Source organism: Somniosus microcephalus, chromosome 24 (genome assembly GCF_052327205.1).
Source record: "Somniosus microcephalus isolate GS21.2 chromosome 24, FLI_Smic_1.0, whole genome shotgun sequence".
NCBI classification, from domain to species: Eukaryota; Metazoa; Chordata; class Chondrichthyes; order Squaliformes; family Somniosidae; genus Somniosus; species Somniosus microcephalus.
Genome location: NC_141010.1, coordinates 64,873,223 through 64,887,911, shown reverse-complemented (window position 1 = coordinate 64,887,911; position 14,689 = coordinate 64,873,223). Strand labels below are relative to the sequence as shown.

The window sequence follows — 14,689 nt, the reverse complement described above, 5'->3', positions numbered from 1 at the left end:
GCGACAATGGTCCGTGCTTCAACTGTAAGGAGTGGCAACAGTTTGCAGCACATTATGACTTTCAGCACATCACATCCAGTCCTTTGTATGCTCAGTCAAATGGTAAGGCAGAGAAAGGTGTTCAAGTTCTCAAGCAGCTACTGAAGAAAGCGACAGAAAGCAAGTCTGATCCTTATCTCGCCCTGCTGAGCTACCGAGCCTCACCTTTAGACTGTGGTTCTTCACCTGCTGAACTACTAATGGGTCGCAAGTTGCGCACCACGCTACCCTGCTGTGCAAAAGAACAGCAAAGTGAGGAACTGAGACAGAGACTTCAACTGCTAAAGCTGAAACAGAAATCATACTATGACAAGTCATCCAAAACTCTAAAACCATTGACAAGGGATGATGTTGTCAGGATTAGGATCCAGATGCATGGAACAGGAAAGCTACAGTTCTTGAGGAAGTAGGACCAAGGTCATACACTGTTAGAACTGAGGAAGGACAGATTCTCAGGAGGAACCGCCGTTCCCTCCTAAAATCACAAGAGACTATTCAAGACCAGATTGATGACAATGCCGCAACTGCATCTTGTCATTCACCGCCAGAACAATCTCATGAAGACACATCAGACTTACCCATGTTGAGAAGATCCACACATGAAGTAAAAGAGCCTGCTAGACTTAATCTTTGAGTACAATGTAAAGCTTTGAAAATGTGTTGACTGTTTTGAAAATGTTTATGTTTATAGAGCATTAACAGAAGTGTTACTGATATTATCTTTATTGTTTTCTTGAAAGTTGATTGTGTTAAGTATGTGTATTGTATTGAACAATTAACACAAAGACTTAAACGTATAACTCAAACAGGACTTTACTGGTTGGAGGTAGGGACTGCACGTAGGTCTTTACTTCATGCCCACAGGCGGGAACTGAGGGGAGATCAGTACCCACAGTACTATTTATACCCCTATGGCCAGGAGTGGTACTGCGTATCACTACGCCCTACAAGTAGTGCAGTCCTGTCCATAGGTTCAAAGTAGCACACATATTACATACACAACATTCCTCCCTTCTTAGCTTTACAGTCATCTCCCCATTTAACATAACGTAATAACATATATACATATATAACTTCAGGTTTACATAACAGAATAACATAGATACATAGATAACTTCATGTCAAAACAGATCACAGATTCAGTCTCTGCGGAAAACAGTTCACAGATTCAATCTCTGTGGTGTAGTCGGTTCACGTTGCTGGAGTGACTCATTCAATAGTCCTTCCATGGATTTAACAGTTTGAACTTCCGAACTGAATTGGCTCCGTTCGGAGGGACCACGTGTGTGATCTGGTAGAGGTAATAATGGTTCAGATGGGTCATCTTCTGTTTCGACTTTTCCTTTTTTTGCTTCTTGGAGACTCTCTGGGCTCCACTGTCAGCTGCCAGCTGCATGCGCAGTTCCTCCTTCTCTTCCTCCTTTTTCCGTAGTAGAGCCACCTTCTCCCGATGTTCCGTAGACTTTCGGTGCTCCTCCATGATTTCTGTATGGTGGGAGTCGAAGTTACAAGTTGGGCAGGACAGGACATAGTAATATTCGGTGTCGTCCTGATCTAGGCCAGCGAGAGGGTCTTCTATTTCCTCCATACCCAGCTGGGCGTTAGCCAGCTTTTGTTCCAAGTCCAGACATCTTTCCTGAAGAGACTTCTTCATGCGTACCTCTTCATCCAGCTTTTTCTGGGCTTTCAGCAAGTCGTTTACTAATGACCTCATTTGAGATTTTACTACTTCAACTTCTTTTGGAGATTGATTGATCGGACTATTCAATCCCTCTACCGGAGCAGCTGTTTCAGCGGTCTGTTGTTCTACGTTGACGTGAGTCAGCGTACTTTTGGCATCCAAGGGCTGCTCTGTTGCAGTCATCTCAGTCTGTGTTGCCACCTCAGCTCTTCCAATAACCTTTGAGAGCTCCGAACCCCTTTCGTTTGAATATTGAAGTTCGTGTTCAAGTTTTTCCCATTTCAGAGTCCTGTCCTTCAGCATATGCAGGAGTTGGCTGACCATTAACTCCTCTGACATCAGACGTTTTGTGTGCTCCTGCTCCATTTTCTCCATCAGCTGCTTCTGTTGTCTTTCCAGATTCTCCAACTCTATATCAAAGAACTCTTTCGTTGCATTCAACTCTTGCTCAAAACGGCGAAGCATTTGTTCTAATTGCTGTTGTAGTTTGAAATGGAGTTGAGTTCGAGCCCGGTGTCCCTCAGAAATGGGCACATCAGTAGACTTGCCAGACTCAGAATCCACAGTTAAACTATGTTGTTGTTGCTCAGTGGAATTCTGTGCTGAAACTTTGTCTTTTGCACCTGAGTTGGGCTTACCATCACCCGTTCCAGAGTCTGGGCCGACTATCTTCACCGAGTTCTCACTCGTTATTGTTTGTAGGAAATGCCAGTCCATATTCATTTTCCTAATCCACTCCCGTCCTAGTAGTGGAGGACCTCCTTCAGATATCACATATAAGTCCATTATTTGACTGTCTTCGCCCTTGTGGACCACTGCAACCTCTATTTTCCCGATGGGGTACACTCTTTGCCCCGTGTATGTTTTCAATCTAATCCCCGTATCCTGTCGGGGAATATGTTGGAATAACTTTCCGTAATCTTTCTTATTTATGACCGTCAATGCCGATCCAGTGTCCAATTCCAGTTTTACTTGGACTCCTTCTATCTGAAGAGTGACCCAAATTGTCTGGAGGTCTGCACCCTTACCAGCGTTGAGTACTCTTAAGCTAGCCAGTTCATTACAGCTTAAGCTAGCCAGTTCATTACTGCTAGCGCCTGAATCAGACTCCTGTTCGGTCACCTTGTGTACCTTTGCGTATTTTCCTTGCGGTGACTTCTTGTTGCTGGTCTTCTTCCCTGACCTGCATACTCTAGCTATATGTCCAAGCCTACCACAAGTTCTACATTCTTGGTTTTTAAACCAACACTGGTTCTGATCATGCGTTGTCTTTCCACAACGATAACATTTGCCAGAACTCACACCCAATTTGTGTGCACTGAGCTCCGGTGACCGTAGCTGCATTACTGCCGTGCCTCTCGCTGCGGCTTCGTGTGCTGCTGCCATAGTGACTGCCTTCTCAAGCGTCAGCTCATTCTCCTCGAGCAGTCGCTTTTGTGTATCCTGTTTAAATAAACCACACACAAATTTGTCTCGTAGTGCATCTGTCAGTCCCATTCCAAACTGGCAATATTTCGCTAATTTACGCAATTCCAGCAAATATTCAGCATTGCTTTCATGCTGTAGCTGCCTTCTGTCATAAAATTTAAATCGTTCCGCTAGCATCAGCGGCGTGGGGTTTAGATGATCTTTCAGGACAGTAACAATCTCATCGAACGTCTTATCCGCCGGTTCATCTGGTGATAACAGGTGTTTCAATTGCCCGTATGTCTTCGCACCCATTAAATTTAATAATGTTAGAGCTTTATCTTGGTCACGAGTTTTATTGGCCTTACAATAATTTTTTACTCTTTCAACATATATGGCCCAATCTTCGAGGTCACTATCAAAGGTGCTAATATTCCCGTGTTTAGGCATTGTAGATTTGCAATTTCTCAGATTTTATTTTCTTTACTTGTTATCAAAGATGGCGGCTTCCCGCTCTTGCCGTCGTCCTCCGCCCACAAAATGGCGGTTTTCCCGCGCTTGGCGGTCTTCACCCGTCCCCCGACGCCGTCTCCCTTCAGCCCCCGAGTGCGGCCCTTATCTTCGCCGCGATCGATAGCCCGCGCTGTGCACCGCGGCTCTCGCACCTTGAGCTTCTGCAGCCGCCGCGCCTTTCAGTCCGAGTGCGGCCCTTATCTTTGGTTCCGATCGCTGGCCCGCGCTGCGCCTCGCACTTGAAGCGGCTCCCGGCCTCTGGCTCACCCGCTCGCGCGGCTCTTGCTCGCCCCCTCCCGGGCTCTGGCTTACCCACGAGGTTATGGAGGCTTCAGGGTCCTAATGCCTGTCGCTTCCAGTCGCTGGAAGCTGTCAGGATTTCTGCTGCCCTTCAGTTTTGAGTGGGGTGTTGAGGATTGAAACCTCTCTTCAACGTCCTGTCTTTGGACGAAGCCGCCGTGGAATAACTGCCGCAGGGTTCGAACCGACTCGTCGCCAGTGTTAAGTATGTGTATTGTATTGAACAATTAACACAAAGACTTAAACGTATAACTCAAACAGGACTTTACTGGTTGGAGGTAGGGACTGCACGTAGGTCTTTACTTCATGCCCACAGGCGGGAACTGAGGGGAGGTCAATACCCACAGTACTATTTATACCCCTATGGCCAGGAGTGGTACTGCGTATCACTACGCCCTACAAGTAGTGCAGTCCTGTCCATAGGTTCAAAGTAGCACACATATTACATACACAACAGATTGATATTGATTTTGTTAAACCTCAAAGAAAGGGGGATGTAATGATCAATAACATGTCATTCTATAGTGGACACTAGGTGGAGCCGTAGAGCTGTGTAGAGCTGTATATAAGACAACACTACCCAGCTGTATATATATTAAGACTACATTACCCATGAGGCACCAGGCTACCCACAAGGCAGCAGTCAAGATGGAAGCCTCTACAGACACAGTACCTAGTCCACATGTGCTCAATAAAAGTGTCTAGCAAAAGCTAGCTGTGTTCATAATAAGAATGTCTATTTATTAATGAACATAAGAAATATGAGATCTGTTTTCTAAGAAGCTCGCATTTGGGGCGGTTAGCTCGGAGCCCATATTCCTGCAATCTAGTGAGCACCTGCTCCAGGTTGGCAAGGTGATCACTGTCATTTTCGCCCGTGACCAGGATGTCGTCCAAATAACACTGGGTCCCTGGGATCCCTTGCAGGACTTGTTCCATTGCCCTCTGCCAAATAGCCGGAGCTGATGCTACCCCGAATACCAGCCATTTGTATTGGTAGAGACCTTTATGGGTGTTGATTGTGAGGTATTTTTTTGATGCTTCTTCTACCTCCATTTGCAGATACGCCTGGGCCAGATCAATCTTAGTGAAGCGTTTCCCTACAGATAGCGAGGCGAAAATATCTTCAATCCGCGGAAGTGGATATTGTACGGTGTGAAGGATCGGGTTCACTGTTACCTTAAAGTCCCCACAGGTGCGAACCTTCCTTGGTTCCCCAGGCGTGCTGCTCAACGACTTTTTCATCACAGGGACGATGGGTGTAGCCCACTCGCTCCAGTCGACCTTGGACAGTACACCTGAAAGTTCCAGACTCTCCAGCTCTGCTTCGACGGCTGGGCGGATTGCATAAGGGACCGGTTTGGCCTTAAATAATTTTGGGCTTGCGTTTTCTTCCATTTTAATCGCCGCTGTCATGCCTTTTAGTGTTCTGAGTCCTTGCTGGAACACTTCTTTCACGTCAGTTAGGATCTTTGACAGTCGTCCAGGTGTGACGTCATCATCCTTTTTGTCAGCCACAGTCAGTGCCTGTATGGAATGCCAATCCAGTTGTATTTTCCGGATCCATTCACAGCCCAGTAATGGTGGTCCTCCATCTTGCAATACATACAGGTCTAGTTTTGGTGTTTCCTTACCGTTATATATAACGGTCACCCTTATTTTTCCTTTGGGGTAGACTTTTTGCCCCGTGTACGCCTTCAAAATAATTTTTGTGTCTCTCAAGGATATGTGTGAGAATAGCCGCTCGTAGTCCCGTCGGTTTATGACTGTTAGGGCTGATCCTGTGTCCAATTCCATCTTTACCTGGACTCCTGCTATCTTGAGAGTGACCCAAATGGTTCGGTGATCCTCCGTTGTGATCACATTATGTAGTTTCAGACAACTCAGTTCCCTGCTTTCGGAGTCGTTATCACTCTTTTGTTCATCTGAACTATTCTCCGTCATCTTATGTACCTTCTTGTACTTTTCTTTGGTAGGTTTCTTATTGCTGGTTTTCTTTCCCGACCTGCAGACTTGTGCTATGTGTCCTACTTTTCCACACTGTCTGCACACTTTGTCTTTGTACCAGCAATCATTCTGGTCGTGTGTTGTTCTGCCGCAGCAATAGCACTTCTCTGTTCCATATGACATTTCGTTTGTGCCATATTCTTGCGGTCTCTGTTGTATCTCTGCAGCGCCCCGTGCTGCTGCTTCATATGATACCGCAATGCTGAAAGCCTTTTCCAGCGTAAGGCCTTTTTCAGATAAAAGCCGTTTCTGGGTTCCTTCACTTTGAAGCCCACACACAAACTTGTCCCTTAAGGTATCTGCCAGTCCCGCTCCAAACTGGCAGTGTTTCGATAGTTTGCGCAGTTCTGTTAAATAATCAGCATTGCTTTCATCCTTATGCTGGTTCCGTTTGTGAAACTTTAATCTTTCTGCTATCAGCAGCGGTGTGGGGTTTAAATGTTCCTGTAATATCGTTACTATGTCTTCAAAACTCTTTTCCATTGGCTTCGTTGGGGTTACTAGATTTCATAATAAACCATACGTCTTTGCACCCATTAAACTTAACAATACCGACGCTTTCTTGTCATCTGACACCTCATTTGCCTTGCAGTACACCTCTATTCGTTCGACATATGTAGTCCAATCTTCGACTTCATTGTCAAATGCGGTGATACTGCCACTCTTCGGCATTTTGGGTGTGGTTTAAAATGGCGTCTCCCAATGACTTAAAATGGCATCTCCCACGCTTTCCTTCCTCCCCCGCTGCTGCCAATGCCGCTCCCGGCGGTTCTCGTGGCAATGGCGGCGCCCTGTAGGTTTTGCGCGCTTCTCCTGTGCTGCTGCCAACGCCGCTCTTGGCGGTCCTCGTGGCAATGGCGGCGCCTCGCGGGTTTCTGCGCGTCTCTCTCTCCCTCTCTCCGACGCTGCTCGGCCCCTGAACACCGGCTGCGCCCTGTGTGCTCTGCCCTCTCTCTCTCTCCCCCGTCGACACTGCTCGGCCCTTTGCTGTGCCGCTCGGTCGGGCTCTAGCCCGCCGCTGTCCGGGAAGTGTCTGCGCACTACCTGTTGCCAGCCCGTTTTGCTGGACCACCTCGACTGGAAAGCCAAGCCTGGCTCTCGACAGCCTCCCCCGCAATTCTCGATCTCTGCTGGATGACTGGGCGGTTGCCCGTGGTCGACGCCCGAGTCTCTGGCCTTGACCTCCAATCCACTGATCTCCAGGAACGAATCCCCGGGAGGTGATGCAGAGTTGCAGGTAGGTTCGAACTTGCCTTGTAGCCAATGTTGTGTCTGGGTATAATAAGACACAGACTGCAGGAGAACGGTACAACAGGTGTTTACTCAACGTGGCTCACAGTGGAACGGCCTGTACAGATTACTACTTAGTGCTATATACAGGTGTGGTCACTGCCGGTACTACAGTATGCATGAGCTGTAAAAAGTAGTTCCCCCCCTCAAAGGTATATACATTACAGGAACCCTAACCACATTTAAAAAGTACTTGGATGTGCACTTGGGATGCTGTAACCTGCAGGGCTACGGACCAAGAGCTGGGAAATGGGATTAGGCTGGATAGCTCTTTGTTGGCCGGCACGGACACGATGGGCCGAAATGTCCTCCTTCCGTGCTGTAACTTTCTATGATTCTATGCTGTTGAAGAAGCCTTGGCAAGTTGCTGCAGTGCATCTTGTAGATGGTACACACTGCAGCCACAATGCTAGAGATTTGAGATTGTTCATCTAGAGAAATATGCAGCATATAATCGACTGTTGTTATGTACTAAAAATAGTTTGAAAGCTTCTGAAGCCATGGGGCCTGTTGTCTAATCTGTGCAGATCTCTAATTCTGCCCAATCTACTCCACAGCCTTCTCCAGGAGTTACACAGACCCAGGCCCTGGGAGTTGAAATCATTGTCACCTTCCAGCTTGTACTGTGCGTATTCGCCGTCTCACACAAGAAAAGCAACTTTGAAGGGTCTGCGCACGTGGCCCTGGGCGCATCCGTCACCCTTGGACATTTGCTGGCAGTAAGAACGATTCCATTTGTTCCCTTTATTCATGATACCAATTATTCAGTGACACAATTGATTTTCTAAACTAAATGTGCATTTTCTTCAATTCCACAATCATGACGCAGAAAACGTGAGCACAGCATGGCCCTGAGCACAGTACGGCCCTGGGCACAGTACGGCCCTGGGCACAGTACGGCCCTGGGCACAATACGGCCCTGGGCACAGTACGGCCCTGAACACATTACGGCCCTGAGCACAGTACGGTCCTGAGCACAGTACGGCCCTGGGCACAGTACGGCCCTGGGCACAGTACGGCCCTGGGCACAGTACGGCCCTGAGCACAGTATGACCCAGGACACGGTACGGCCCTGGGCACGGTACGGCCCTGGGCACGGTACGGCCCTGGGCACTGTACGGCCCTGGGCACGGTACGGCCCTGAGTACAGTACGGCCCTGAGCACAGTACGGCCCTGAGCACAGTACGGCCCAGACCACAGTACGGCCCTGGGCACAGTACGGCCCTGGGCATAGTACAGTCCTGAGCACGGTACGGCCCTGAGCACAGTACGGCCCTGGGCACAGTACGGCCCTGAGCACGGTACGGCCCTGGGCACGGTACGGTCCTTGGCACGGTATCGCCCTGAGCACGGTACGGCCCTGGGCACGGTACGGCCCTGGGCACGGTACGGCCCTGGGCACAGTAGGGCCCTGAGTACAGAACGGCCCTGGGCACGGTACGGCCCTGGGCACGGTACGGCCCTGGGCACGGTACGGCCCTGAGCACGGTACGGCCCTGGGCACGGTACGTCCCTGGGCACGGTACGGCCCTGGGCACGGTACGGCCCTGAGCACGGTACGGCCCTGGGCACGGTACGGCCCTGGGCACGGTACGGCCCTGAGCACGGTACGGCCCTGAGCACGGTACGGCCCTGAGCACGGTACGGCCCTGGGCACGGTACGGCCCTGGGCACGGTACGGTCCTGGGCACGGTACGGTCCTGGGCACGGTACGGTCCTGGGCACGGTACGGCCCTGGGCACGGTACGGTCCTGGGCACAGTACGGCCCTGAACACGGTACGGCCCTGAGCACAGTACGGCCCTGAGCACGGTACAGCCCTGAGCACAGTACGGCTCTGGGCAGAGTGCGGCCCTGGGCACGGTACGGCCCTGGGCACAGAACGGCCCCGGGCACGGTACGGCCCTGAGTACAGTACGGCCCTGGGCATGGTACGGCCCTGAGCACGGCACGGCCCTGGGCACGGCACGGCCCTGGGCACGGCACAGCCCTGGGCACGGTACGGCCCTGAGCACGGTACGGCCCTGGGCACGGTACGGCCCTGAGCACGGTACGGCCCTGGACACGGTACGGTCCTTGGCACGGTACCGCCCTCGGCACGGTACGGCCCTGGGCACGGTACGGTCCTGGGCACGGTACGGCCCTGGGCACAGTAGGGCCCTGAGTACGGTACGGCCCTGAGCACGGTAAGGCCCTGGGCACGGTACGGCCCTGGGCACGGTACGGCCCTGGGCACGGTGCGACCCTGAGCACTGTACGGCCCTGAGCACAGCACGGCCCTGAGCACAGCACGGCCCTGAGCACAGCACGGCCCTGGGCACAGCACGGCCCTGGGCACAGCACGGCCCTGGGCACAGTACGGCCCTGGGCACAGTACGGCCCTGGGCACAGTACGGTCCTGGGCACAGTACGGCCCTGGGCACAGTCCGGCCCAGGGCACAGTAAGGCCCTGGGCACGGTACGGCCCTGGGCACGGTACGGCCCTCGGCACGGTACGGCCCTGAGCACGGTACGGCCCTGGGCACGGTACAGCCCTGAGCACGGTACGGCCCTGAGTACGGTACGGCCCTGAGCACAGTTCGGCCCTGGGCACAGTACTTCCCTGATCACAGTACGGCCCTGGGCACGGTACGGCCCTGGGCACGGTACGGCGCTGGGCACAGTACGGCCCTGAGCACGGTACGGCCCTGGGCACGGTACGGCCCTGGGCACGGTACGGCCCTGGGCACAGTACGTCCCTGAGCACAGTACGGCCCTGGGCACAGTACGGCCCTGGGATCAGTACGGCCCTGAGCACGGTACGGCCCTGAACACGGTACGGCCCTGAACACGGTACGGCCCTGAGCACGGTACGGCCCTGAGCACGGTACGGCCCTGGGCACGGTACGGCCCTGAGCACGGTACGGCCCTGGGCACGGTACGGTCCTGGGCACGGTACGGCCCTGGGCACGGTACGGTCCTGGGCACGGTACGGCCCTGGGCACGGTACGGCCCTGAGCACGGCACGGCCCTGGGCACGGTACGGCCCGGAGCACGGTACGGCCCGGAGCACGGTACGGCCCTGAGCACGGTACGTCCCTGGGCACGGTACGGCCCTGGGCACGGTACGGCCCTGGGCACGGTACGGCCCTGGGCACGGTACGGCCCTGAGCACGGTACGGTCCTGGGCACGGTACGGCCCTGAGCACGGTACGGCCCTGGGCACGGTACGGCCCTGAACACGGTACGGCCCTGAGCACGGTACGGGCCTGGGCACGGTACGGCCCTGGGCACGGTACGGCCCTGGGCACGGTACGGCCCTGAGCACGGTACGGCCCTGAACACGGTACGGCCCTGGGCACAGTACGGCCCTGGGCACAGTACGGCCCTGAACACAGTACGGCCCTGGGCACAGTACGGCCCTGAGCACAGTACGGCCATGGGCACAGTACGGCCCTGGGCACGGTACGGCCCTGAGCACAGTACGGCCCTGGGCACGGTACGGCCCTGAGCACGGTACGGCCCTGAACACAGTACAGCCCTGGGCACAGTACGGCCCTGAACACAGTACGGCCCTGGGCACAGTACGGCGCTGAGCACAGTACGGCCCTGGGCACAGTACGGCCATGGGCACAGTACAGCCCTGGGCACAGTACGGCCCTGGGCACAGTACGGCCCTGAGCACAGTACGGCCTTGAGCACAGTACGGCCCTGGGCACAGTATGGCCCTGGTCACATTACGGCCCTGAACATAGTATGGCCTTGGGCACAGTACGGCCCTGGGCACAGTACGGCCCTGAACACAGTACGGCCCTGGGCACAGTACGGCCCTGGGCACAGTACGGCCCTGGGCACAGTATGGTCCTGAACACAGTATGGCCCTGAACACAGTACAGCCCTGAATACAGTACGGCCCTGGGCACAGTACGGCCCTGAACACAGTACGACCCTGGGCACAGTACGGCCCTGGGCACGGTACGGCCCTGAACACAGTGCGGCCCTGGGCACGGTATGGCCCTGCACACAGTACAGCCCTGAACACAGTACGGCCCTGGGCACAGTACGACCCTGGGCACAGTACGGCCCTGGGCACAGTACGGCCCTGAGTACAGTACGGCCCTGGGCACAGTACGGCCCCGTGCACAGTACGGCCCCGGGCACGGTACAGCCCTGGGCACGGTACGGCCCTGGGCACGGTATGGCCCTGAACACAGTATGGCCCTGAACACAGTACAGCCCTGAATACAGTACGGCCCTGGGCACAGTACAGCCCTGGGCACAGTACGGCCCTGGGCACAGTACGGCCCTGGGCACGGTACGGCCCTGGGCACGGTACGGCCCTGAACACAGTACGGCCCTGGGCACGGTATGGCCCTGCACACAGTACGGCCCTGAACACAGTACGGCCCTGGGCACAGTACAGCCCTGGGCACGGTATGGCCCTGCACACAGTACAGCCCTGAACACAGTACGGCCCTGGGCACAGTACAGCCCTGGGCACAGTACAGCCCTGGGCACAGTACGGCCCTGAACACAGTACTGCACAGGGCACAGTACGGCCCTGAGCACGGTACGGCCCTGGGCACAGTACGGCCCAGGACACAGTACGGCCCTGGGCACGGTACGGCCCTGGGCACAGTACGGCCCTGAGCACAGTACGGCCCTGGGCACAGTACGGCCCTGAGCACAGTATGGCCCCGAACACAGTACGGCCCTGGGCACAGTACGGCCCTGAGCATGGTACAGCCCTGAGCACGGTACGGCCCTGGGCACGGTACGGCCCTGAGCATGGTACAGCCCTGAGCACAGTACGGCCCAGGACACAGTACGGCCCTGGGCGCAGTATGGCCCTGGGCACGGTACGTTCCTGTGCACAGTACGGCCCTGAGCACAGTACGGCCCTGGGCACAGTACGGCCCGGCACACCGTACGGCCCTGGGCACGGCACGGCCCTGGGCACGGTACGGCCCTGAGCATGGTACAGCCCTGGGCACAGTACGGCCCTGAGCATGGTACAGCCCTGAGCACGGTACGGCCCAGGACACAGTACGGCCCTGGGCGCGGTATGGCCCTGGGCACGGTACGGTCCTGTGCACAGTACGGCCCTGAGCACAGTACGGCCCTGAGCATGGTACGACCCTGGGCACAGTACGGCCCGGCACACCGTACGGCCCTGAGCATGGTACGACCCTGGGCACAGTACGGCCCGGCACACCGTACGGCCCTGGGCACGGCACGGCACGGCCCTGGGCACGGCACGGCCCTGGGCACGGCACAGCCCTCTGCACAGTACGGCCCTGAGCATGGTACGACCCTCAGCACATCGTGACGCCAATAAGTGTGCAATCTGATTTGACCCATGATCTGCCATTTTGGATGTTTCCGCTCCACTTTCTGCCCTTTCTTATTCACAACCAGCTGACCAAACGTTCAGCAGCAGGAAGGAGCCTCCAGCAGCGCTATTTGAGTTTGTGAAGGTGAAGTGAAGCCATGATTGTGAGGTGTGATTGGTGATAGCTAGAGATTGTTGGTAGGTGGGTGATGGGGTGTGGTGCATTGTGAGCCTAGTGGTGCAGCTGATGAGATATGGCATCTGCTGAAGCCTTCACTCACCTTGACCAATCGTGTGGGGTCGTTAAACTTTTTCGGCACTGGATCCAGGGCCCTGGGAGCACATTGCTGGCCGTGATGGATTCAACAATCTTCTGCCACATCCTTTGACAGCTGACCTTGGATGGCCTCTTGCCTCCCTGTGGGTATAGGGCAGCCGCCTTTGTTTCACCCGCAGGACCAAGGCCTCCAGTGTAGATCTGAAAATCTTCTCGCTCGTTCTCTAGGTTGTTGTGCCATTGTTTGCTCCAGAGTGAGAATGAGGTACTGCGGCAACAAACTTTAAATAGTGGGGTGAGCCGAGGCCATTAGACTGCACACGATATTGGCACCTCATTGAGCGCTAAGCCAATCAGCAGCACGTTTACCACTGAGGTCAGCGCTCCAATCATTATAATGAGCAGTCAGCATGAATTTTGCACACTGTCTGCACCACTTAGAACGGGTGCAGGCAGATAGTGCTGGCCCGTGACACCGCCTGTCTTCATGCCTTATCCAATTTCTAGGCCTGTATGCTTATAAAATGTTTTACGGTTCAATTTAATGTTGTCTGCTAAACTTGTAATTTCTCTTTGCCTCCCGCCCGTATTCACTTTTTCAAGTCCCTGTACTTTCCATAATCTTCCTGGTAACTAACTGAATCTTGCTCCTGACATTTGTCATAAGCCTCCATTTTCTGTTTTATTTTAACTTTTATTTCAGTTGTCATCCAGGGCACATTAGCTTTGGATGGTCTACCTTTCACTTCAATGGAATATGCCTGGTTTGCACCTGAACTATCTCTTCCGTGAATGCCCTCCATTGCTGCGTTACTGCTTCACCCTGCAATCTACTTGTGCTCGGTCCCTTCTTAAATCACTGACATTAGCTCTTCCCCAGTTGGGCATTTTTACCTTCGATATTTTCTGCCCTCTTTCCATAATTACTTTAAGCCCAATTATGTTGTGGTCACTGATAGCGAGATGATCTCCTACTGTAACACATTCCACTTGCCCTACTTCATTTCCCAGAACCAGATCCAACACCGCTTCCTTCCTGTTGGACTGGAGACATATTTAATGAGAAAGTTCTCCTGTACACATGTCTGAAATTCCTCTCCTCCTCTACCGTTAGCACTATGTGTTTCCCAGTCCAAATTAGCATAATTAAAGTCTCCTAATATCACTACTCTACTTTTGTTACACACCTTTGAAATCTTCTGACAAATTTGCTCACCTATCTCCTCCTCACTGTTTGGAGCTCTATAAAAAAAACTCCCAGGAGTGAACCCGCTCCCCCTCCACTCCTCAACTTAAGCCATTAGATTCAGTCCTAGAACCATCTATTTAGAACTGTAGCATCCTCCTTAATCAATACTGCCATGGCCCCTCCTCTGTTTCCTTCTCTATCATTTCTGAATACTTGGTAACGAGGAATATTAAGAACCATTCCTGGCCTTGTTTCAGCTTCCAGGCTTATTGGCTGAAACTGTTCGGTATTAGATTGAACAGGTGGATGAAGGAAAAGCGATGGAAGAGATATGGGAACAGGGCGGGTAACTCTAATTAGGACTATTTGCTCCGTGCGCACACAGCCCCGCCTAGTCACAGCAGCGTCCAATCACAGCAGCACCCAATCACAGCCCCGCCCAGTCACAGCAACGCCCAGTCACAGCAGCACCCAATCACAGCAACGCCCAGTCACAGCAGCGCCCAATCACAGCCCCGCCCAATCACAGCAACGCCCAATCACAGCAACGCGCAGTCACAGCCGCGCCCACACAGGTCCACAGAGTCAAGTTTCCTCTATACCTTCTCTGCTCTAAAGAATTTACCTCTGGTTACTATAGCCTCTCCCCAGAAGTAAAGCCCAATATTCTAATGG

General features: G+C 53.7%; 1 protein-coding gene across 1 annotated transcript in view; it reads left to right on the top strand.

Moving 5' to 3' along the window:
- LOC147101516 (aquaporin-2-like) overlaps window positions 1-14,689 on the top strand; it is a 62,074-nt gene that overhangs the window by 21,346 nt on the left and 26,039 nt on the right. The window contains exon 2 of the mRNA XM_085966684.1: window positions 7,795-7,956. Coding sequence (XP_085822810.1) covers window positions 7,795-7,956 — 162 coding nt within the window. The remainder of the gene's footprint in view (window positions 1-7,794; window positions 7,957-14,689) is intronic.